At 37.3% G+C, this 26,262-nt stretch overlaps 1 protein-coding gene across 3 annotated transcripts in view; it reads left to right on the top strand.

The window, feature by feature from the left end:
• Positions 1-25,216, top strand: part of ARSK (arylsulfatase family member K) — a 50,794-nt gene extending 25,578 nt beyond the window's left edge. For all 3 annotated transcript variants that reach the window (XM_008520989.2, XM_008520990.2, XM_008520991.2), the window contains 5 exons: positions 11,879-12,161; positions 14,361-14,532; positions 17,581-17,805; positions 22,592-22,816; positions 24,588-25,216. In XM_008520989.2, the coding sequence (XP_008519211.1) occupies positions 11,879-12,161; positions 14,361-14,532; positions 17,581-17,805; positions 22,592-22,816; positions 24,588-24,886 (1,204 nt within the window). In that variant the 3' untranslated portion in view covers positions 24,887-25,216. The remainder of the gene's footprint in view (positions 1-11,878; positions 12,162-14,360; positions 14,533-17,580; positions 17,806-22,591; positions 22,817-24,587) is intronic.
• The last annotated feature ends 1,046 nt before the right edge of the window (positions 25,217-26,262 follow it).

The raw sequence follows: 26,262 nt of genomic DNA, 5'->3' as shown, positions 1-26,262 counted from the left end.
GTGTTTGTCTTTAGATTTGAGATGTGTTTCCTGGAGGCAGCATATTGTTGGGTCTTAATTTTTTAATCCATCCAGCTACTCTGTGTCTTTTGATTGAAGAATTCAATCCATTTACATTTAGAGTTATTACTGATACGTGAGGGCTTAATACTGCCATTTTATCTCTTATTTTCCAGTTGTTCTATATTTCCATTGTTTCTCTTCACTTGTAGTTCTGACTGCCATTTCAGTTTGGTGATTTTTCTATGATGGGTTTCTCAGTTTTCTGTTTATTTATGGTTTGTGTCTCTGTTCTGATTTTTTGGTTAGTGGATACCATGAGGTGTAAAAGATTGCATAGATGAGATAGTCCATTTTCTGTTAGCCTCTTATCTTCATTAGCCTAAGGATGGGCAGTTCCATCCCTTTCCTCTTCCCTAAGTTATTGTTGTCACAAATTGTTCTGTTTTGTGTTGTGAGTTTGTGATTAAAATAAAGTGTTTATAGTTATTTTTGATGCTTTCCTTCCCTTTATCTTTAATCTTATAATTAGTGTTTGCTAACCTATTCTGATAGAGAGCTGTAATTTTCTGATTTTGTCTATTTATGTCCTTTCTCAAAGCTTTGTAAGCCTTTTCCTTTTTGTTTCAGGTGTGAGGGCCTTCTTGATCATTCTTGTAGGGGGTCTCGTGGTGATTAACTCCCTCGCTTTTGTTTATCTGGGAAAGTTTTTATTTCTTCATCCTATCTGAAGGTTAGTTTCACTGGATAGAGTATTGTTGGCTGAAAGTTTATGTCTTTCAGTATTTTGAATATATCATTCCACTCACTCATAGCCTGTAAAGTTTCTGCAGAGAAGTCTGCTGAAAGCCTGATGGGGTTCCTTTGTAGATACTCTCTTCTGCCTTGCTGCCCTTAATATTTTTTCTTTATCATTGACTTTGGCCAGTTTTACTATTATATGCCTTGGAGAAGGTCTTTTTGCATTGACATAATTAGGAGTTCTTTTGGCTTCATATACTTGTAATTCCAGTTCCTTCCCCAGGTTTGGGAACTTCTCAGCTATTATTTCTTTGAACAAGCTCTCTGCTCCTTTTTCCCTCTATTCTCCCTTTGGAATACCTATAATCCTTATGTTATATTTCCTAATTGAGTTGGATATTTCTTGAAGAATTTCTTCATTTTCTTTAAGTCTTAGTTCTCTCTCCTCCTCCACCCAAAGCATTTCTATATTTCTGTCCTCTAAATTACTAATTCAGCCCTCAAAAATGTCAGCTCTGTTTTTTAAGATTTCTAGATTGATTTCATCTCATTCATTGTGTTCTTCATCTCTAGCATTTGTTTGGGTTTTTTAGAGTTTCAATCCCTTTTGTGAAGAATTCCTTCTGCTCATTAATTTTATTCCTGAGTTCACTGAACTGTCTGAGTTGTCTTGTAACTCATTGAGTTTCTTTATGATAACTATTTTGAATTCTTTATCATTTAGATTGTAAATTTCTGTGACTTGAGGATTGGTTTCTGAAGATTTGTCATTTTCAATCTCATCTGGAGTGTTAATGTATTTCTTCATGGTGTTTGATGAAGTGGACCTTTGCTGATGCATAGTGGGGTGGTATCTGGTTGCAGATTCCACCTGTCACCATTGGTTGGGGGAGGAGCTGTGTTTTCTGAACCTGCCACATCAACTGGAAGCTGTGCTGACAGGACCTGTCTGCATCTTCCCACCAGCTACTGCTGCCTGGCAGGTCACACAAGCAGGCACAGGTGCTCTGGTGCAGATCCACTGCCTTGGCTAACTGACCAAGCTAGTGCAACAGGCAGGAGGGGAGGGAAGGGGCACCCTCTTTCATGCACATGAGCCCACTCTGCACTCACCTGCAGCCCACCTGAGCTGCTGGGCTTGGTGGGGGCGCCCACGTACACAGTGGCCAAGCCACCTTGGTGTGGAACGCCACCACAGGCCAGGATGCAGCCCTAAGCATGAAAGCATTTGCATGGAGGCCTTCCCATTCCCCCACCTCCTCCAAGAGTTCCACATTGGCTGCTGTGTGTGGACTCACAACCTAGATCACTGCCACTGGAGAAGGGCAGGAGATCCGTTCACCTCCTCTGCTTTCCTGGGATCCAGTACCCCTACCTTCAGATGTATGGCTGTTTGGGTCTCTCAGACATTCTCTTGTGGTATGTGGGTATCCTCTATTGGTTAAAGAATGTGCTTTTGGTTGTTCTTTTGGGGAAGAGACTAAGGAAACAGCTCACTCTGCCATGATGCTGATGTCACTCCCTAACGTCTCTTTACTTGCAAAAAAATTCCTGTAATATATGTTTTAGTCTGAGACCATATATAACCCTATTTGACTAAATTTCTTTTCCTTAGAATTTTCATTGTTATACCTAATACTTTTTTTGTTTATGAAAGCTCCAATTAGAATCCAGTCTTTTCAAGCTCTGAAAGTATGCCCTTTATTAATCCAAATTATTCCCTTTTCACCTTTTATAGACTCTTAAAGATGCCTCTTTCACTAGAGAATATGTCAAACCTGCTTCATAGTAGTATTATAAAGTTACTTGTAGGTATCAGGCTTCATAAGAAATGAAGGATTGCAACAGCAAAACTGTCTCAGAACACCTCCACAAAGTTGTTGGATCCCCAAAACCATAGCACTTTTTTCTGTTTTTGTTAAACTGCTGTTATTGTAAATTGATTTTTTTAAGCAATTTTAGATAAATGTTTTTTTGGAAATGCAAAGATAAAAACACTGATCGGATTCAAAGTAGAAAAATATGAACTTTTCTGCCTTTTTTGAGTGAGTAATAGCCTTGTGCTGATAGTTTATCATATCTTTGGCAAAAATGACAAAATTTCTAAGGTACTATTAGTGTTAGAAATTACTCATCAAGATCCTTGGTTACACTCTGAATCCTGAGTAGAAAATGAATTTTTTTTTGTTTTTGCTTGAGGAAGATTCACTCTGAGCTAACATCAGTTCCAGTCTTCCTCTATTTTGTATGTGGCTCACTGCCACAGCATGGCCACTGACCAGTGGTGCAGGTCTGTGCTTGGGAACCAAACCTGGGCCACCGAAGCAGAGTGCGCCAAACTTAACCACTAGGCCACGGGGCTGGCCCCAAAAATAAATTTTTTAGAAAAACTTAGGTAGCACATAGCATCAATAAGAAGGCCAGAGTCCTCAACTCAGAAAACAGGAATTGGGTAAGGCTGGTGTTTGAGAGCACACCAAAATTATACCATAGAAACAGGCTGGCCACAATACTGCTGCTGGTGACACTGCTGCCTTAATTAATCTCTAGCTGACCCCATGTCTCTGTGTCACTCCCTCAAGACTCAAACTCCAGCACCTGAGTATCAAATTGGCAAGCCTACGTCACTTCCCTACTCCCTAGCTGCCTGGGGTCCTAGGCAAAGGGGTTATCACTCTCGCTTCAGCTTCAATAGTGGGCGATGGCCTCTCCCCTCTCATTAAAACCCACACAAAATGAAATTCCTGGCCAAAAGGCAGGTGGTTTGAAAAACATGTCACATCCGTAACTTGGCTGTCTTAGTAGCACTGTGCCCAGGAACTCATGGAGCTAACAGGCCAAGTTTTAATTACCTAACAGATTTTAAATAATTCAGACACATGTCATCCATGCCCCCATTACCCTGAAAGTTAACTCATTTAAAATGTGTTGACTGAATTTCTTTGACCAAAGCCACCTGGAGAATAATGATAGCTATCATTTGTTCAGCTTTTACTACTTACTAGGCCCTGCATTAGATTTAAGAGAAAATTTTTCCAGAAGGGTCACTAGTGTCTTCCTAGGCTCGGTAAAGTCCTATACAGTTGTGAGTCACTGAACAATGGGGATATGTTATAAGAAATGCATCATTAGGTGATTCTGCCATTGTGCGAGCATCATAGAGTATATTTACACAAACTTAGATGATATATCCTACTGCACACCAAGGCTACATGGTACTAACCTTAGGGGATCACTGTCATTTATGCAGTCTGTTGTTGACCAAAATGTCATTACACAGTGCATAACTGTATTCAGAAACATAGATTAAAGACTTATCTTTTAGCAGGCAAAAGGGACATTTTGAAAATTTATTGAAAGTTAATTATGACTATAACAGCCCCAAAATTAGATTTCTCAGCAGTGAAATCATTTTAACTACTTACAAGCATGATAGACATAAGTATGTATCATTTGTAAGTCTTCTATTCTGAGGCTTATATTGGATGAGATTTGGACTCAGTATAGGACTAGAAACATGGTATTTATTTTCATTACGTTCTTTTGGTTAGAAGAATAGTCACTTGAGCCCACCCACATAAGACTGGGGTATACAGGGTAGAGAAGATGTGATCACAATGTAAGGATTGGCATGCAGTGAAAAGGGATTTGGATTAGCAAACTAAGAACAGGGGCTGTAGTCACACTAGTCTCAAGATATGGGACTGGGGAGTAATTCTGAATGTAATACAGCATTAAGGGCCTTAGTGGCAGGAGTTAGGGGAACTTTATTCTAGTTGTCTGCCTAGAACTAGAACTAGTTCTAGTTCTCTAGTTATTAACATAACTCATGACTTATTTCTCTCCTCTGCTCTGTATCTTTTCTCAACTACCTCACTTCCAACTATAACTTTGACCTGTATGACCCTTTTTGACTCAAGCTCCATCTCCTTCTTTATGACTTTTTCTCTACCTCATAGCTGCATTCTAGATAACTGCAAGTTACCTGACTTTTTTTTTCTTTCCAAATTCAAATTCTGTAAATAAGGATGATGAGCCCAACTCATATTTTATCCCAGACCCCACCATAATTGCTGACCAGGTTAAGGACCTAAGGCTTTCATCCCTAGTCAGGTGCCCACCCCTGGTCAGTCAACAGGATAGAGGAGGAGTTAAATCCTACAAAATATGGTCATCTGGGTCACCCCTTCAGCAAGAGCTATGGACACTGTGACATGTCCCATACAGTGACTGCTTGGTGAATTCTTAATGACAGATTTACTGGGGGATAATCCACCTACTTTATCTTTCAGATTTGATGGCATTTTGTCCAGGTTATGTTTTCCATATAATATTGAAAAACAAAAGCTTACAAAAATTTTAAATATTACAGTTGCTCAAGTTGATATGTTAAATTAAAAGTGTCAGAAAAAAAGCTTCCCCTTTTATGATGTAGAAATAGTGAATGTGATCTAAATTATTAGAGTTATAGTTATGGCCAAACTATTTTATCACAGTTGGTTTTTCCACAACATAGCATATGGCCCTCTATTTTAAAAAGTATGGTAGTAAAAGGGTTTTATGTGTGAGTGGATACGAGGTGCTAATGCCATTTTGGTAGCTAAGCAAGTAACTCCAAACTCCTGCCAGCACAATGCTTTGCACATGGTAGGCATTCAGTAAATATTTCTTGAATTGAATCAAAAAGGCTAGCTTTATTAAATAAACCTAAACTACAGCAAATATTCTCTATCAAAGGCTATAGTCATTGTCCTGTGGGAATTCAAAGTTATAAATATTGATGCTCCCATTGTGATGAATTCACCAGGAGACTAGAAAATGGCTAGGTGGGAGTTCACAGCTCGAAGTCCATAAAATCCCTAAGTACCCATCCCCACACTCGTGCAAAACAAAACTTCCGTTTGAATTTATTTACTATTATTATTATATAATAATACTTTATAATAAGAATATATAATTGCATAAATATATTTATAATGAATACTTAATAAAATATATAATATATAATTAATAAAATTATATAATAAATGTACAATGTTATTAATTATATATTATAATATAAAGTATTATATTAATATTATGTATAATATAGTGATATAAGTATTGTAATAATATATTTTTAATATTGTTTAGTGGCAAAAAATCCATGATTTTCAACATATTTACAAATAACTTTATGAATAAAAGATTAAGGAACACTGACTACTATAATTTCACCAGAAAAGGAAAATGGTTGGAATGAATAAAATGAACCAATGGAAAAACATACATATATTGAGCATTTAAATAATGTATATTGAAAAGGGATGTTCCAACCTGAATTTGCCAGAGTTAGAAATAGTCATTCAACTAAAACAGATTGTCATATAAGTAAGAAAGATAGATGACAGCCTTGTAAGTCCTTTTAAAAAAATGGTATGTGTGTTTCTCACAACTTTAAGAGCATTTAAAGGGAAAGAGTTTGGATTCCTTTTTTTTTACAGAATTTGTTAGGTTAATAGCAGGGTTTTGCAAGGGCACCATTCAGAATTGTAATTTTCCCACGCCAGAGACTTATCTGAGACACATTAGCTGTTGTAATCCCATCAGTAACAATGATTGTGTATGTGTGTGAAAGAGAGATCTCCACAGAACTCAGTCTGAGATAGTTAATTATCTTAGGAATCTTAGGAAGCTGAAGGTTTAAGTCTAGGCTCCTAATTCATTTTGAAAGAAAACTGTTATGTTCTCACCTATTTTAATATGTGATATTTTTTCAGATGTGCTTGTTACTATGTAAAATAATCCTTTCCTACCTGTGGACTGACTGTATCCAATGCTACAGAAGAATTTGGCACAGAAAAGCCACACAGCAATGGCATATAGACAAATTTATGCAATAATTAGTTGGTAATGTGTTAGGTAGTTTTATTTTCCATTTATATTAGGAAGAGATTTTGTCGTTAAAAAGAACTAATCAAACTGCTGATTATTGGATAGTGCATGTAGCCATCACCTTATTTTCTTGGAATTGAACCAAGGTAGAGTAATTCTATGCATGAGCTACTGTAGAAGCTGTTTGGATTATCCTATCTAAAAATCAAGGGGTTTTTTGCATAAAAGAATTCTTACACTGTATGTAGAGCAGTGCATCTCAAACTTTATGTATACAAATCACCGGGGCATCTTGTTAAATGTCCTGATTCATTGGGGCCTGAGATTCTGCATTTGTAACAAGCTCCCTAGTGATGCTGATGCTGCTGGTCCATGGACCACTCTTGGAGTAGCAAGGATAGAAAGAACTGGACCTCAGGTGGAGGTAGGACAAGGTGAAACCAATAGTGAACCGGAAACGTGGTTATTTTTTGTGTCCGTTTGAGAAGAGAAATCCTTCTTACATTTCTGCCAAGAGTAGAAGTAGACTTTGGACCACTTAGGAGGGTCGCTTAGTGTACATGGACAAAAAGCCTAAGTTTATAGAGAACAATCCCCTTTGATACAGGTATACTCCACGTCTAAGCTCTCACCTGACGCTAAATTGGAGTGGTCTCCACTGTGCACTCAGAGAATGAGGGTGAAAAAGGCAAATAAGATCTAACTATTATTAGGACAATAGTTTTGGCCTCATGGACCCCCTGAAATCCTCTCAGAAACCTCCCTGGGCCACTTTGAGAAATGCTGGCATCCAGGAAACTACACATTGTATGTGCATGCGTACTGCAGGTAACAGGGTAAATTTATAATGAGAGGAGCCAAAGAATCAGTAAGTATCTACAGCATAGATAGTTTTGCTTCCTCCCTATTTGTAAGCCCTTTTTAATTGTCCTGATTGAAACTCTTGACAGTCCAGACAATGTACATAGAAATGGAATGGAAGGAAATTTGTTCAAAATACCCCTGGTGGCCAAGTAATTAGAAAGTTTCTATTTGGAGGAGGTTCTAGCAATTAACGGTGGAGGGATAAAGACAACACTTAGAACAAGACAAAGTAGGTCTAAGCACATGGTCAAAAGATACTGTTTCCTGGAATTGAACCAAGGTAGAATAATTCTGCTCACGTTAACCAGTTGGCCTGGTTAAGAAGGGATTGGAGACACTGGTTGTGTGGTAAAGAGAATTATAATTTTAAAAGAATTATTTTTCTGTTACAGTAATTGTAATAGATTGTGCAGTTACATATTCACCTTCTCTCTCTATTTTCCTCGTTAGTGTTACTGGCCAGAAGGAACCTTGGGCTGGGAAAAGGGACTCTCTGAGCTGAGAATTGCAGCTCCTGTAGCAGCCTACTGCTTACTGCATCTACTGCTCTTCTTGTGCTTAACAAAGTCCCAGGAGGATTGGGCTGGCCCAGGAGTAGTGAGAGCAGAACAGAGAACCAACATTGATTAGAATTATTAATATTTATTGAAACCTAAAATGTGCTGATTTTAAGTTATAAAGAAGTAAATTGTTACTTTATAACTTAAGCACAATGCCATGAATATAGGTAAACTAACCAATCAAAGTATTACCTTCTTAATCAACTAGCTCACTCAAGATTCTTGGGATACCCAGAAAAGAGGAAAAAGTGAAAATTGTGAGAGAGGAACCTTTACCTTCAACCATAATCTTGTCCTGCTTCCCTAGTAATGCTGAAATCATTTGCTGTAACTCTCCTTGAATACCAGCAGTTATAGGCACACATACCCATGAATAAGAGGGTAAATCAGTAAGAGGGCAAAAATAAAGCTAAGTTTGAAATCAATCATAATGATGAGGCCAAAATTAACTTGATTTGAGTCTTTGGACCCTTAAGGGGACCAGTCTAGGTTGAAAGAATCTCAGGAACACAGAGAGTAAAAAAGATAAAAATAGGGAAGGGGGCATAACCTTACCAGAAAGGCTCAATGGAATCACACTTATTCATCGTATTCATTGCTGTAGCAAAAGACACGGTGCCCTGGGTTCCATTCAGCCGTCTTATCTTCCTCGAGATGTTCTAGACTCACTCCTGACTACATCCTAGGGTTGACTGAGTCAGTTAGCACAATCCAGACAATAGTCTACACCTGAGTTAATTGAAAGCCAGGTAAATGTTCTGATCACCAATTAGGATTCTGCACCCACTTCCAATGTGTGTGGGGGCGGGGGGAGGGAAGGGGAGCGGGTTCCACACACCACCAGTTCTCCAGACACCAGTTGGGTGTCCCAAAACCAACTCAATTCTGACCTTATCTGCCTGGAGGTAGCATCAGATTCCACAGGTTAAGGGCTCAGTCCTACAAGACTGCCCCTCCCCTACACTTCAGATGCCAGTGGCAAGTCCAGGTTGTTACCTGTGCTTCTGACCTACTGGCTATAGATCACAGCTTCCCATGACACCCTCCTTGGGTTCTATTAATTTGCTAGAGCAGCTTACAGAACTCAGAGAAATATTTTACTTATTAGATTATTGATTTATTGTAAAAGGATATAACTCAGGAACAGCCAGGGGGAAGAGATGCATAGGGCGAGACATGGGGAGAGGGTGTGGAGGTTCCATGTCCTCTTGGAGCCAGCATCATTCTCCCAGCCCCTCCAAGTGTTCACCAACCCGGAAGCTCTCTGAATCCACTCCTTTTTGGGGATTTTATGGAGCCTTCATTACACAGGCATCATTGATTAAATCATGGACCCTTGGTAACTGAATTCAATCTCCATCCCCCCTCTCCTCCCCGAGGTCAGGCAGGGTGGGACTAAAATTTTGCACCCTATAATCATGTGGTCAGTTCTCCTGGCAACCAGTCCCCATCCTAGATGAGGTCAAAAAGTAACCCAATTGACATAACAAAAGGCACCTTTGTCCCTCTCCACCTAGGAAATTCCAAGGGTTTTAGGATCTCCCTGCCAGAAGCAGGGAGAAGACAAGATGTAAATTTTTATTATAAATCACAGTATCACACTAGGAACTAGTTAGTTAGGCTGTATTCCAAGCTTGCTTGTAATTTTCTTGTTTCCTGTAATAATGTCTCAGCCGTACGAAAATATAACACTCTGTAACACTCTTTGGTTGAAAAGAAAGCACTTTAGTTTCTATACATCCTGTATGAATCTCAGTGTCCTATTCTTCTCTCAGAATCCTTGAGCTCTACCACAAGTACTGCTGGTGTATAAACCCCTAGCATCCCACTCCTCTGCAGTAGCTAATCATAGTCACATATAGGGAGTTTCAGCAATGACTGAAGCAAAAGACTGAGAAACTAATGTTAGGTTGTTTTGGTAGTCTGATAAATTTTACAAAACTTACAATTTGAGTAAATGCTAGGCAGAATTAATTAGAATCCGTTAGGTGTAATTTTGCTGAAATTCTAGTTTTTGTTATTTTTATCAAAATATCTTGAATGTCAACTGTGAAAATTTTATTTTTATTATGGATGCTTAAATTCTGTATCTGCCTTCATAAGGCAGATGAAAGCTCTATTTTAGCTCATCTATGGGCCATTAGTCATTTTGTGTGGTTTGAAATTCCCTTATGTGGGGTGTTGTTTTAATATAAAATATTCCTTATTTCTATGTTGGTATGCGAATTTTTAAAACTCTTTTCTTAGTTGACAGAGTACTTCAGAGGTGTTTGCCTCAACTAAAACTTATAAAAATAAGCTTCTTAGAAATGTCCAGGACTGCTTCCTAAACAATTTTGCTAACTAAATATACACTGATTGAGAAAAAGTAGTAGTAAGTACTACCTCTTAACTTATCAAGTAGTTAGATAAAATAGACTAAAGATTTAGAGAAATCGAATTGGTTGAATCATTTAACTTTTAAATCAGCTAATAAAGAAACTACATCTAGTTTATAATGGATAATAAATTTGCATCACTATTAGCTTAGATAGCTTAGATCATAAAATTGTGCTCATAATGAGAAAAGATATAGCTGGAAACAGTTCAAAATGTGAAACTTCAGAAACATAAGGTACACTTAGGAGGTAGAATTTTAAAAATATAAAGATTTAGTTATAGGAGGAAATTATAGTAGCTTTGGTTAGAAATACTATTTTCTTCTGATAAAAAAATAAAATGCTAGAAAATTCAAGAGAAATACTAGGAATCTAAAACCTTTTTTTTTTTTCTGAGGAAGATTTGCCCTGAGCTAACATCTGTGCCAGTCTTCCCCTATTTTGTATGTGGGTCACCACCATAGCATGGCTGCTGACAAGTGGTGTAGGTCGCACCCAGGAAGCGAACCTGGGCCATCGAAGCAGAGCACATTGACCTTAACCACTAGGCCACAGGGCCAGCCCCCAAAACATTTTTTATTTTGCTAAATATCTTGTTACAAGAAAAGTAACCTTTCTAAATAATCTTAGTTTTAAAGAACACATAAGTGATTATTTTATTTTTGTTATTTTTTCCTGGTTTTTAAACTTTGAATGCTCAGTAACTTTCTTAAGGAGATCTAGTGTAGTTCTTACCAAACAAAATTGGGGTTCTCTCACCTGATGCCCCATAAACGGTCAATTAATTACAGCATCAGCCTTTGGGCAAAGAGATCAGCTTTATTTTGCAAGATTGATCTGCAAGGAGAACAGGGAGCATGTGCCCTCAGATTTGTCTCACCGATTCAGCATTTGGGGCAAAATTTAAGAGGTTAGGGAGAAGAGGCTGGCATGCAGAAACACTGATGGGATGGGTGTTAACTGGTGGGCTTCAATATTTATGGTAAGGTTTAAAACATTTATGACAGGATTCTAAACATTTATGATGAGGTTCTAAACTTTTATGATGAGGTGCCAAACATTTTTGGTGAGGTGGGGAAGGAATTTTAACACCACATCTTCCTGAATGAGGGACCCCTCGCTTCTGACGAGTCCAACTTTCAAGTTCTGATTGTGTCCCTGTCCTTGGGTTCCATGGGAAGGAGGCTCTTTGGTTCTACAGTCATTTCAGGTGAAGATTTCTTTTGCGCTTGCTCTGTCTACGTGACTTTGCAGATTTTCTGAAAGGCAGTTAATCACTTTGTTCATGAGATGGGCTCAGTTGAACTGGTCCTGGAGGGCCCTCGGTTAGATAGTTAGTCTGAACATTTAGGTGACTGAGTCTAAAGATTGTTTTCCATATTGGTTTTTTATGTTTATGCTTAGTCAGTTTTTAAAACTTTTTAAATCTCTTACAATATACCTGTCTTTTTGCCCCCTCAGCAATCGTGTGGAAGCATGGACAAGAGATGTTGCTTTCTTACTCAGACAAGAAGGCAGGCCTATGGTTAATCTTTTCCCTAAAAAGACGAAAGTAAGAGTTATGGAAAAGGACTGGAGGAATACAGACAGAGCAGTAAATTGGTTAAGAAAGGAAGCAATTAATTACACTCAACCATTTGTTCTGTACTTGGGATTAAATTTACCACACCCTTACCCTTCACCATCTTCCGGAGAAAATTTTGGAGCTTCAACATTTCGCACATCTCTTTATTGGCTTAAAAAAGTAAGTACACTATGTGTGCTCAAAAGTAGAAGTTAACATATCTGTATGTTACTGGTATTTACTCACTGTTTCTTTTAGTGTCACTTTTAAAGAAAATCTTGAAAATTGTATATTCTCATTAAATCAAACTTGACCGATAACTGGTTGACAAAAACAAAAGGGCAATTTGACAGAAATAAAATATGTTAAAACTTAGAAACCTACTTCTGAATTGAATATATTTTCATATAATATGTCTGTAAAGAGAGAACTGAAAGACATTCTCTTAGAACACTCTCTTAGGAGTGCAGGCAGTGTTCACTTTGCACAGTTCAGGATGGTAAAAATGACCACACCAGCGGCAACTATACAGAGATCTTAATAATCCATTGGGAAAATGACCATTTTTCTAGGACTCTTAAAAACATTTGTCAAAACATTTAAAACTCTCTTATTTTGGGTTGTAAATGAATAGGGAATTGAAAAAGTAGTAAAACTAATTTATTTAATGCACTGAACTGAAAACACTTAGAGACGTTAAGAACTAAAGTGTTTTGGTTTTTTGTAGCAAAACGTAGCAAGGGTAGTTTGAACAGTGCTTGCCTTCTCATTGTATAACTTAAGATACAGAGCAAGCATCTTCTGTGTGTCCTGGCACATTGTCATATTCCTTTCTAAATTTGGATTACCTTCCAACATTTTACCCTTTGCACTTTCAATGTCACGATATATTTCTGAGAGTTTCATTAATGTGAAGATTTTTCCCAGTATCACTTTGTCTAGGACAAGTTTATCCTTTTCTTCACAATGACCTTCCTCATTTAGATCAATGAGTGTGTCTTCAGTAAGTTCCTCTGGCTGTATAGCTAGAATGTATCAAATGGTGGCAGTGTCAGCATTCCCAGGTCAGCTGTTTCTTCTATAACTCCATTTACGTTTGATTCAAATTTCACTTCCAGTGTTACCACTTTTTATTTCTTTACTATACATTCGTCTTTGTTGACCAAGTCCCTCGTTTGTTTATCCATTTCTATAATGTGTCACATTGATTTATCACTGGGAGACAAGGAGGCAGCACAATTACACCTTTTGCTGGTTGTGTGTATACTGGATGAAAGATGTGCAGTGAGTAACCACTGAGAGACTTTGAAATAAATGACCTGATTAGTCACTAATTGTGATACATATTTGTAATTTATATAGTGGTTTGTAGACTAAAGAGCTAGCAGATTATGAATGGGAAAGTTTGTACTTTATGCAATAAGTCACAGTTAATATACCTTGGTGACTAAAATTTGAACCCTGGTGGAGGACTTGTGTCATCCAGCTGTGGTAACTGAAATCTGTGCATATCTGAACCATGCAAAGGGAAGACTGCCTATGTTTTGAAATGTGTCATCTTTAATCAAATTTAAGTTACTTTAAAAACTCTAATCAGAAACACTGTGTAGTGCACCTCTTTTAAAGGAAATAATGTCAAAGGTTTAGATACTTCATATCTTCTCAAAGGGTTCTTGCTGGCTTCAAGTTGAAAAATAGCTGGAGTTAGCACTAGCCTAACAAAATGAGTCAAGTAACTTTTTTTTATTTCCAAGTAATTTTATTGAGATCATAATAGTTTATAAAATTGTATAATTTCGGGTGTTCAAGTAACTTTTAAGTAACTTGTTAGTAGATATTTGAATTTTTTAAAGTTACGTGACTAAAAGATATATAAGACTGAAGTCTAGTCTTAATTGTTTTCACAAAAAATGTAAGCATTATATGCATTGAAAAGTTGTATTTGTTTTTAAAAAATAATTTGGCTATCTCACTAGATACTGGCTTTTATACTAGTGAACTATTGGGAAAAAGGAGTCTAGATCCTTAGGTTGTTGATTCTGCAAGCTGAATTGATCACACAACTATATTAAAGTGCTTGGACACTTTTTCTGGACTACACTACTATCTAATATAGCTCATATTCTTCATTGACATGCATAATTTTTAAATAATTTTCTCAACTGTCTCACTAAACAGATATTGATGTGTTTACACATTTTGTTCTTGCTGGAAATATTAACAATTTGTTCCTAATTTATGTATTTGATTTACTATTTTCTTTACATAATTTATGACCGTTCTTTTCTACTAGCCTAAGTAATTAAATGTTGTCTAGTTTACCATACACACTTGTTGGAGAGGAGGAATATTACTACTTTGCTTTTCTCTCCTTTTTAGGTATCTTATGATGCCATCAAAATCCCAAAGTGGTTGCCTCTGTCAGAAATGCACCCTATAGATTATTATTCTTCTTATACAAAAAACTGCACTGGGAAGTTTACAGAAAAAGAAATTAAAAATATTAGAGCATTTTATTATGCTATGTGTGCTGAGACAGATGCCATGCTTGGTAGGTGGTGTAATTAATAAGCTATGATATGAAGAAAAAGCATAATATTTTTCCATCCAACTGTGATCCTGCTTTTTGGTGACTTATATGAACATCCTCAGATCATTTCTCCTAACAGTTGCTTAGATTCTTCAGATTTAGGATTATAGGACTCTTGATACATATAAAAATTATATAATATGCATTATTAATAATACAATAAAAGCTTCTCAGTCCGAATTATTCATAAATCAATAAATGCTTAGGTTTGTTCATATATAAAGAAAAGCTCATAGAAGGCTATCATCTGCTTGAATCAAAACTTTTTGCTGGCTTTAATCAGGATTCAGTTTTCAGCCAAACACAGGTACACATGGACAGATAACTGTAAGGCTCCTGTTCTAGGAGGTGAGACAGTTGAGTGTAGAATCTTGTACTTCTCCCAGACTAGTAATAACTCCATTCTCCCTAGGGCCCCTAGAGCAAGGCTTAACTAAAGCTGAAAGCAATTTCCCCGTGTATATTCTGGTCCAGACTCAATGAATTTCCTTCCCTATTTCAGCTCAAAACCAAACCTGCCTCCGTAAAATGATTGTCAAGAAAGTGTTTTTTTCCTACTCACTTGTAGAGCTATGTCACTTTCCTCTTCAGATGTAAAGAGACCTTGGTTTAAAAAAATATATCAATTTTTATAACAAGTCATTTTCAGAAACCGTATCATGTGTTTTGCTGCACTTTGGGTGGAGCATAATTGCATTAGTGAAGTGTGGGTAGCACCTCTTCTGTACACATAAACCTTGGGAGTGAACAAGTGAGTTCATGTTCAAGTTAAAAAGCATTCATTGGGCAAAAATATAAAAGTATAAAGCAGAAAGCAAAAAAGCCATATGGATAGATTATTTATAAAATAGCAAATGTATGTATTAAAAGATTCTCAAGGACTTTCCAACTACTCAATCTTAAAGGCAAATAAGATTTTAAGTAAGTTTGTTAACTGAAGTCCACACACATGTTGAATTGTATTTTGATATTTTCTGATGTTAGTGATATTCACTGGTTTACACCCTAGGAGTCGCTTTTGAAAGTTTGCAGCTATGCATTTGTCCATGTCTACTAAAGTGAAATAGTAGATAATGTTGCTGCAGGGAGTATGGGAATACTACTCGTGAGGTCTCCAGGAAAAAAAATGCAGCAGCTCACTTCAAGTTACAAAGTTTGTGGAATACATTGTATCTCATTGTTAAATCTACAACTGGTCTGGTCACCAAATAATATTTGTTACTGTTCACTGTGTTTGTTCAACAAAAATTGAGTGCCTGCTAGCTATCAGGCACTATGTCGGGCACTGGTGGTACTCAGTTGAGTATTATTAAGATATGACACATTAATTAAAAACACTTGAAGCTCTTACCCCACCTCCGAGCATTCATGTTCGCTGCTCCCTCTGCCTGGGATACCTGTCCCTTTGCTTTTTTACATAGCTGGCTATTCTCAGTTTTTAGCTCTCAGCTCAAATACCACCCCAGAGATGTCTTCTCAAGCAACGTAAGTTAGTATACCAGCCCCATCATCCTACGTACTCCATACCTTATTATCTTGTTTGTTTACATTTTAATCTTTAATGATTCCCTCTATTTACTTGTTTACTGTCCATTTCCCTTGAAGAATGTGAGCTCCCAGAGGGCAGGGACTTCCGTCTTATTCAACATTGCATCCTACGTGCCCAGCTTTGCATCCACAGTTTCCGGCACGTAGTAGGAACTCAGTAAACATTTACTGAATGAGTGTAAACCCCAGCAGTTATAGCATGTTGTTGTAACTACAGTAGGTTACAAGTTATAGTGGTCTTGGAGGACAGAGTGAGTCAGTCTACCTGGAGGAGCAGGGAACGCACGGAGGTAATGCTGAGCTGGGCCATAAAGGAAGAATTGGAATTTACCAAGTAAATGGTGGGAGAAAGGGCATTCGACGCAGAAGGCAGAGTTATGTACAGAGGCAAGAAAGTCTAAACTAATTGTTATTAATTCAGGGAGTTCTTAGTAGTTTAGGATGGTGAAAGGTAAAGGTCCAGAGGTAGCTGAAGGGTATAGACAATGGGAAGATGTGAAAAAGTTTTAAGCTGGGGTGTGACATGATCAGATATTTTAGAAAGATAGCCACCAGAGTGAACAAGAGATATTGTGGAGGGGAAAGAGGAGTGGAGGCAAGGAAACCAATTAGGAAGGAATTACAGTTGTCCGTTTGAAAGAGCCTGATGATCTGCCCTCCGTGAATAACTCATAGAGCAGTGTGTCTTAGTTCTGACTGGACCTCAGAATCACCTGTGGGTTTTTCCTAATAATAATGACCCCTGTAGGCCAGATTCAGGAGCTGCCAAAATAGACATGACTCTTCCCTGGGCTGTGCCTTACTGTGTTTCTCTTAATTGCAATGAGGAGGAAGTTTCAGGGCACGAAGAGACAGGGACTGTGAGAGGAATTTTACTGTCCACTTATTCCCTGTCCAAGAATATGTTAAATCACACTCATATACCGTGTGTCCTGCTTCCAGCCCTTCCTCAAAGGTGGGATTTCCATAACCCTCAGCCAACTTCATGCACATGATCTAGCTCTTGGGGGTTTACGGGGAAGGGTGGCAGGGAGGAGGAGTTCTGATCCCTCTTTTCACCTCCCACTGGGCAGAAATTGCGGGTTGGTGGTGGTCGTCCCTTCATCCTCTGAGACGTGTATGGTACTGACATGCAGATTTGTGTTTCTTTGTTCATTTGAGTCACCAAGGGGAAATTTTTTCCCCATTCTCTGATAGAAACGTGGAAAGCAAGCTAGCATGGTCTCCAAATGAAGAAACTTATCCCACGGGTATTATATTTTTTTCTTCCTCTCTCTAGTCTATCAACTGAAGGGCAGGCACATGGAACTTGGCGTAATTTACTTAAGAACAGTAGATAACAGTAAGATGATAAGAAGCATTCTGACAAACCCTTGTAGGGCAGAGTTGTTAAAAGTTTATTGTGCTAGAATAAAACGTGAATTAAAAGCTAATTAAGATTTATCTTGATTTGTATTGTAGGTGAAATTATTCTGGCTCTTCGTCAGTTAGATCTTCTTCAGAAAACTATTGTCATATACACCTCAGACCATGGAGAGCTGGCCATGGAACATCGTCAGTTTTATAAAATGAGTATGTATGAGGCTAGCGCCCATGTTCCGCTCTTGATAATGGGACCAGGAATTCAGGCCAACCTACAAGTATCAAATGTGGTTTCTCTTGTGGATATTTACCCTACTATGCTTGGTGAGTAATTTATACAGCTTTTGATAGTGTATCTACAAAGGACTTATTTTGTGATTCTTCTAGCCAATTAGGAGCTTAAAATAGGTATAAAGCATAATCTATTAGAATTCTAAAGTTCCTTTTTTTTATTAGCTTACCTGTAGTGGTAGTATTTTGTATAAATCCAGTTTACACACACACAGTGTGGGATTAAATTTCTCAAATCAGCGCCTCAAGCCAGACTTCCTCTTCCCTTCCATTCTGTGGACCTTAGAAAGATCATATAAAAGATGATGATTCAAAAAACTGTAAACAAAGATATTGAATAGGAAAACCCTGGTGGGATTCCTGTTTTAATAAATGTACCTTACTATAAAGACTATTGAAATTTAAGATGCTACAATGTTTTTATTAAGAAGTCTGAATTTTTGAGTAGTTTTTTAACTTTAAAAGAGTAGTTTCTTTTCTATAAAATTACATTTTATCATATCTTATGATAGGAAGAATGTTCTGAGTCTTTTATAGTATATTATCTCTTTATCATTTTCTAATACTTTTTTATGAATAGGAATCCTTTATACTATTAAAGTTGATATCATTATTTCAGAGATTATTCTTTAAAAATTACTCCTCAAGGGGCTGGCCTACTGGTGTAGTGGTTAAGTTCATGTGCTCTGCTTCAGTGGCCTGGGGTTTGCCGGTTCGGATCCTGGCTGTGGACCTACACACTGCTCATCAAGCCATGCTTTGGCGGCAGCCCACATAGAAGAACTGGAAGGACTTACAACTAGGATATACAGCTATGTACTGGGGCTTTGGGGAGAAAAAAAAATGATCCTTAAAATATTTTCTTCTCTAATAACCTAGTATCAGCATCCTTTAGCTCAGTTAGAAATAAAGGTAGGCTTGCTTTAAAATTAAATTGTTTTGATTTTCTCTTTTAAATTTATTTTACATGAATTTTTTTCTTTTAATAGTTGATCTTTTTTGTAAAATACCTGCCTTCCTCTCACTTAAAAGATAAATCCAGATTTTTTTGAATTGTGAAAATGTAATTATATAGAAATGCAATTGTGTTTAAAAGAATGCATAATTGCTAGTGATTTAAATTGCAAAACCTTCCTTGTTACAGGATCTTAATGGAGAGTTGGGAGGGGCATTCTACATAGACTATTTTATTGGCTGAAAAATATTGTGAAGTTGAAAAACTACAGTAAAGCAAAACTTGTGGTGTTGTATCCAAGAGTCTAGAGATCCTGGAGTCAGACTGCGTAAATTCAAATCAGTATTTACCAACTGTATGGCCGTGGGCAAGTTATTTAACATCTCTGGTCTTCAACTTTCTTATCAATAAACTGGAAATAATAGTGGCTATTCCTTAGCTTAGAACAATGCCTGGAACATGGTAAACAATTAAATGTTAGATATTATTATCATTAATACTTTTTATTCTTCTTAAGTTTGCCCTAAAAAATGTGCATAGTTTGCATCATTGCCATCCAGTCTAATCCCTTATTTTCTCATATGGTCAGGAAGAAATATAATCTTATTTCTGTTCGGGAAACCATCACACATATCCAGGTCTGCCTTTTTACCCATTTGTTTACTGTTTTAAATTTGTCACTCTTTATTAAGAATCCTGCAGTTATTTCCGATATTTGCTTATACTACCAAGAAAGATAAAACTTAACTTTAAATCGTATTAGAATGACAGATTTGCCAGAAGAAAAAAATATGAAAAGTCATTTTAAACAGAGATCAAAAAGCTTTTCGAAAAGCAGTTTAAGCTAAAGTACTTTTAAGGAAATCATTGATAAATATATGAGAAATGATACTGAGTTTCCTGAAGTACAGAAAAACTAATAAATACCTAAAGTATTTATTAAATACTATGGATATTTGACGTGGGTTTCATTTGTCAACATCAATTTACAAAGGTCTATTATTCTACCAGTAATAGACTGGACACAGGTCACCAGTACCTCATGCCTGGACTCCTGCAATAGCTTCCTAACTCCTACCTTCTGCCCTACCCACTTTTAGTCAATTCACCATATAGTAGTTAGCATCAGACCATGTCACACTTCTGCTCAAAATCCTCTAATGGTTTCCCATTTCACTTGGAGTAAAATCCAAAATCTTTTGTTGGGCCTGAGAGTCCAACATGATTTCTTCCCCTCCCAACTTATCTTTTACAGTTTTACCCCTCACTGAGCTGGCTCCAGCCCTCCAGGACTCCTAGGTGTCTGAGGAATGAACCAAGCAGCTTCCTGCCTCAGGGTCTTTCCACTTGCTACTCCCTGGGGGAATGCCCTTCCCCTCGATATCTATAGGCTTCACTCTGGCCCTTCCTCAGGTCTCTATTTAAATGTCACCTTATCAGAGAGGCCTTCCCTGAGCACACTATATAAAACAGCACCTGCCATCACCGGCTCCCTTTTCCTGCTTTGTTTTTCTTCATTGCACTGATCACCATCTGACATATTGGTTTGTCTCTCTCCCCACATTAGACTGTAAGCTCAGAGAGAGCTTATCTGCTTTGCCCACTGTTGTCTCCCTACGCCTGGAACAGCACCTGGTTTGTCAAACGATTTAAAAAAATAAATACTTAAATGGACCCTTATCCAAGTTTACTACTAAATTCTCATATAAACACAGGGGAATCACATAAATGTTCTTAGTCTTCCAAGCTTCTTTAGGAAAATTAGGCTAAGACTAGATCTGAAATAAGGTATTTTTTGAAAGATTATTGAAATGCTGAATACGGGAACTCCCCATAGTTGTGAGTCTGTGCTGTTTGGCCCCTGCTCCCAGCCGTCCTCAAAGGCCTGTTCTCTCCCCTCTTGGGCCTCGCTAGCGGTGCCGCCTGGTGGCTGACACACAGACGGCCGGACCCAGCCTGTTCCCTCGCTGGTTTCCTTCCTCTCTGTAGACCTTACAGTAGCCTGCTGTCTTGTAGCTCATTAGTTTCATCTTGGGCAGTCCCTTTCTATCATACACATCCTCTTTAATGTCTTCTCTCCTTCTTTTCTTTGTGTTTTTAACCGGTTATCTCTGAAACATTTCTCCCTTCTTTCATTCTGTCTTTCTCTCTTTCTGAAAATTCCCTGATCATGGTTGGTTGGCAGATTAATACTTACAATATAACCCTTCCAAGGAAAATGGAAGATACATAAATCAGATTGTATGTAAAACAAGTACCTTCAGAAGATTTATAGAGGTCTTTGTCTACTTCCTCATTCTCCTTTAATTAACCTGTTTTTCCTCAAATACTTACAGTCAAGTTAAATTAATTTTATTATTCAATTTTGTTTAATTTCTAGCATTGCAGATATATTACTTCCTGTTTTTCATTGGAAATATTTAATTATACCTAAAAAGATGGAACATTTGGGCCAGCCCAGTGGCATAGGGCTTAAGTTCACACACTCCCCTTTGGAAGCCCAGGGTTTGTCGGTTCACATCCTGGGCGCAGACCTACCTACACACAGCTCATCAAGCCATGCTATGGTAGCATCCCACATAGAAGAACTAGAAGCACTTACGACTAGGATATACAACTATGTACTGGGGCTTTGGGGAGGAAAAAAAGAAGAAGAAGATTAGCAATAGTTGTTAGCTCAGGGCCAATCTTCCTCACCGAAAAAAAAAAGCATAAAAAAAAGAATGCCTTGTCAGTCTTCAACAAAAAAAGATAGAAGGACTGGCCCCATGGCCGAGTGGTTAAGTTCGCATGCTCTGCTGCAGGCGGCCCAGTCTTTCGTTGGTTCGAATCCTGGGTGTGGACATGGCACTGCTCATCAAACCACGCTGAGGCAGCGTCCCACATGCCGCAACTAGAAGGACCCACAACAAAGAATATACAACTATGTACTGGGGGTCTTTGGGGATAAAAAGGAAAAAAAAAAAAAAAAGATAGAACATTGAAACCAGAAAATGGGTGGGAGAGGCAACTGCAGGCTCATTTTGGAGCTACCCTCTGTACCCAGCCAAACTTAAGGGTAATTTTCCTATAGGAAGAATACAGTTTGAGTTCTAAACAAATACTTTAAAAACAATTTTTTAAAATACAGCCTGTTTTTAAGTAGCACATTTCCCTTGCTATTGTTCTAAATTTCTGTATTTGATAAGGAAAAAATAAATTATTTTTCCATAAATCAGTATAATCCAGGATTTCCCAAGGTATGTTCTGCAAAATACTAGTCCCTCAAGATGTTACTTGGGGGTAAAAAAAAGTTCTATCATCAAATAACTTTAGGACACATGGCATACTATGTACTACCCTTGAGGGTTTATGATACACATTGGCAGTAAATTTACATCTACAATAAATTTACCTATTTAATTTTAAACATTTTTTGCAAACATATATATGACTACTAAACCTCTTTCTTGTATAGTCTTGTTAATATCCCCTGGAACAAACTTGAGAAACAATGTGATTATTTAATCATTCAGAAATAAAGGACTGAAGATATTAACTAATATTTGCTGAGAGTTTCCTCTGTGCCAGGCACTGTTCTCAAAATTTCACATAAATTATATTTAAACCTAAAATAAACCTATAAAATACAGATATTATTATTATTCCCCTTTTACAGATGAGGAAAGTGAGGTTCAGAGTGGTTAATAACATGCCCAGGCTCACATGGTTAGTGGAATAATCATTTAGAACTAGGCAGTCTGTTTACAAAATCCATACACAGTCTCTAGTCTCTGTGACCTTTAATGATGTCATTTGTGAATATTCAACTAGTGAAAGAATGAGTTACTAAAAAAATATCGTGGGTTTTTTTGTGTTATACAGATATTGCTGGAATTCCTCTGCCTCAGAACCTGAGTGGATACTCTTTGTTGCCGTTATCATCAGAAACACTTAAGGATGAAGATAAATTCAAAAACCTACATCCGCCCTGGATTCTGAGTGAATTCCATGGCTGCAATGTGAATGCTTCCACCTACATGCTTCGCACTAACCAGTGGAAATATGTAGCCTACTCTGACGGTGCTTCAGAATTGCCTCAACTCTTTGGTAAATTCGCTGATAGATTTTTTAAGTATAATATCATGTGTAATGAGCTGACCTACATAGCGTTGCTCAAGAGATCCAGTAATCATTGTTAAATAAATAAATATCTGCTGCTCCTCATGCTAGGACAATCTACAGAAGGTTGTCCTTGTGAGGAGCAGCTTCCTTGCAAATCAGCATCTGAATTTCAGAGCAAGTGCCCTAAGGCTTTTGATCTGGGTCTCCGGATTGAGAGCACTGTTTTCTCTAATGAACGTGTCTTCTAATTCTCATGGTTATCTTTCCCAATCAGTAGCCAACACCCTCTCATAGTACCTTGGTTTCAGCTGTTCTGGAGGATTAACACCTATATCTTCTGCAGCCTGACATTCTCCATATATTATTTAATGTTGACCCCAACCCCACAAGATGGTACCAGTATCCTCATTTTACATAGAAGGAGACTAGGGGTCAAAGGGATTGAGATACCTGCGCAAGGCCTCATAGCTAAGAAGTGGCAGACCTGGGATTTCAACCCAGGTCTGACTCCAAAATCCATGCTCCTTCCATTCTACAAAAATGCCTGCTGGCCTTACTACTCTGAATGAATTTTTAAGCAGCATTATTAGATTTAAGGTTTTGCTTATCCTTTGCCCCTTTTTGCATATAAAATATATTCTAGAGCCATTGTTAATATTCATTTCTCTCTAAGTTTCCTTCCTAGTTACAAATGTCAAAGTTATTAACTCCAAATAATTCTTTAGGGGCCTGAACTGATTGACCCCCTTAACTCTAAGAGCAAGAGATTATTGGCTTCAAGAGTAAGTCCTTGAATTTTCATCCTGATGAGTGATGGGCATCTCTTGCTCTTTCATTGGCTGTGTTCTGCAGAAGGAAGGTGTGACTATCAAGGAATCACTGGGGAAGCCTGCCATTCCTGTATTCTCTGGGGTTTATTCACTGACTTCCCTTTCCCAAAGAGGTGCCATCTGAAGTCACCTAGCAAAATCATACGTGTCTTCAGGGGTCTTCTGGCTAATGCACTCAGATAGGCCCCTAGCGATTTTCTCCTCAACATGCATTGTTCATTTACTGTCTTCGGTAAATTGTCATAATATCTTTGATTTGCTGTTTTTCCAATTAGCTTGGCATGCTAGTTATAGCCTGTCTTCCTACATTGTAGGTAAAAGGGGTGTTTATGTTATCTGAAATATTTATCATTATTTTCCCAAAATTAATGATTGAGAGAAATGTTTATTTCCATGGCTGTTTGCTCAAATGGACAGTATCGATGAATGTAATTTTCAGAAATCCAAGAACAGTATGCTACTATATAAAGAAAACTGGGAGTTAAGTGAAGTTGCAAGAACATGACTCAGCTATATAAAGAATTCTTACAGCTGGAAAGTTGGAGGCTGTTGAATGGGACAATATAAGCATTACTGGTTTTTTTCTCTGCATGTCAAAGTAAGCAAGTCATCAAAAACAGAGAGAATTAAGGCTAAGCCAGCTTACTAGTGATAAGGGTTTGACTGTTTCTGCCATCTAAGAATGGATAAGAAAGAAAATGGGAGAGCAGGATGGTAGGAAGGAAGATAATTTGAACATACATTTAGAGGAGTGTTTAACTTTTGCTATATTATTTTACTGTTTATACTGTCCTTCACCTTACTATGCTAAGCGGAACTGAAAATAAAAATAGATTCTGATACATTATCTGTCAGAGTAATGACATTCTAAAAGTGTTTTTTTAGCAGGTAACCACTTTCACAGGTATTTAATTTTTTTCTTTCAGATCTTTCCTCAGATCCAGATGAACTAACAAATATTGCTACAAAATTTCCAGAAATTACCTTTTCTTTGGATCAGAAGCTTCGTTCCATTATAAATTACCCTAAAGTTTCTGCTTCTGTCCACCAGTACAATAAAGAGCAGTTTATCAAGTGGAAACAAAGTGTAGGGCAAAACTATTCAAATGTGATAGCAAACCTTCGGTGGCATCAGGATTGGCTGAAAGAGCCGAGGAAGTACGAAAGCGCCATCGACCAGTGGCTTAAAACCCACACCAATCCAAAAAACAGTGAACAAAAATAAGAAAATAATGTTTTAGAGCTACATGGAAATACACAAAAAGATCATGATTAGTTATATATTTTAAATGTTAGTTTTAATAATCACTGATTTTAGTTACTTTTAAAGAATGTATGCTATTTTAAAACAAAATACATTATAGAAGTATGTATTTTCAAAAATGATTACTATCAAGACCTCACTCTTACCAGCTTCTAACAACTTAGAAGTATTAAAAGGATGGAAGCAAATAATATAATATAATGTTATGTTCCTCTGAATAATATGGAATACAGAATATTTTAACAATTATTGATTATTACTTATGAACTATAAAATAATTATTTGTGAGTATTTGACTGTGTTTGATGAGTTATTTGTATTTGATGGGACATAGACCATTTGGATGTAGTAATGGGAGTATGTGGAGTATCTGATGGGACACAGACCCTGGATATGGCTGACTTTATTACTGTTTTTTCAACTATGTAATATATGCACAAGGTACAAGCATCAAAAGGTACTTACTAAAGGGTTAACAGTGAGCATGATGTCTCCCTCCTTTCACAGTCCCCCAGCCACCTGGCTCCCCTTTCCTGGAGACAACTACTGTAACCACGTTCCTGTGTATCCTTTTAGAGACAGACCATCCACCTACAAACAAACTTTATATATAGTTTTTCCCTACACACAAATGGTAGCATCCTATACATAATGTTCTGCATCTTGCTGTTTTTTTCCCCACTTAACAAGAGATACATAGAAGTGAAATTGCTGGAGTAAGAATATATCCAGCAAAATTATACCAAATTACCCCTAAAGAAGTTATACCAATTTATACTCTCACCAGCCATGCATGTACTCACATCTTTTGCCAAACTGATAAAAAATATTTTATTATTTTCATTTTCATTATTATGAATAGATCATCTTTTCATATATTTCATAGTTATTGGAATTTCCTTTACTGTGACCCTTCCTATGCCTATTTTTCTGTTGGTTATTGTTTTTTTTATTATAGGCATAATTTACATATTAGTTCTTTGTAACAGAAGCTGCAAATTTTTCTTATTTTCTTTTTTTTTAAGATTTTATTTTTCCTTTTTCTCCCCAAACCCCCCAGTACATAGTTGTGTATTTTTAGTTGTGAGTCCTTCTAGTTGTGGCATGTGGGATGCCGCCTCAGCATAGCCTGATGAGCAGTACCATGTCCGCACCCAAGATTCGATTGTTTTCCTTTTTGTAATTTGTCTTTTGACTTTGTTCTGGTGTTTTTTAACATGTAGAAATTAGCATTTTAATGCAATCAAATTTATGAATCTTTGCTTTTGTGGCTTTGGGATTTTGTGTCATTCATATTTCGAATGGTCTTCCCCCTTATCTTCTTTTAGAGTTTTATT

Source organism: Equus przewalskii, chromosome 13 (assembly GCF_037783145.1).
Source record: "Equus przewalskii isolate Varuska chromosome 13, EquPr2, whole genome shotgun sequence".
Classification (NCBI taxonomy): domain Eukaryota; kingdom Metazoa; phylum Chordata; class Mammalia; order Perissodactyla; family Equidae; genus Equus; species Equus przewalskii.
Note: the sequence above shows the minus strand (reverse complement) of the source record. Positions and strands in the feature narration are given on the sequence as shown.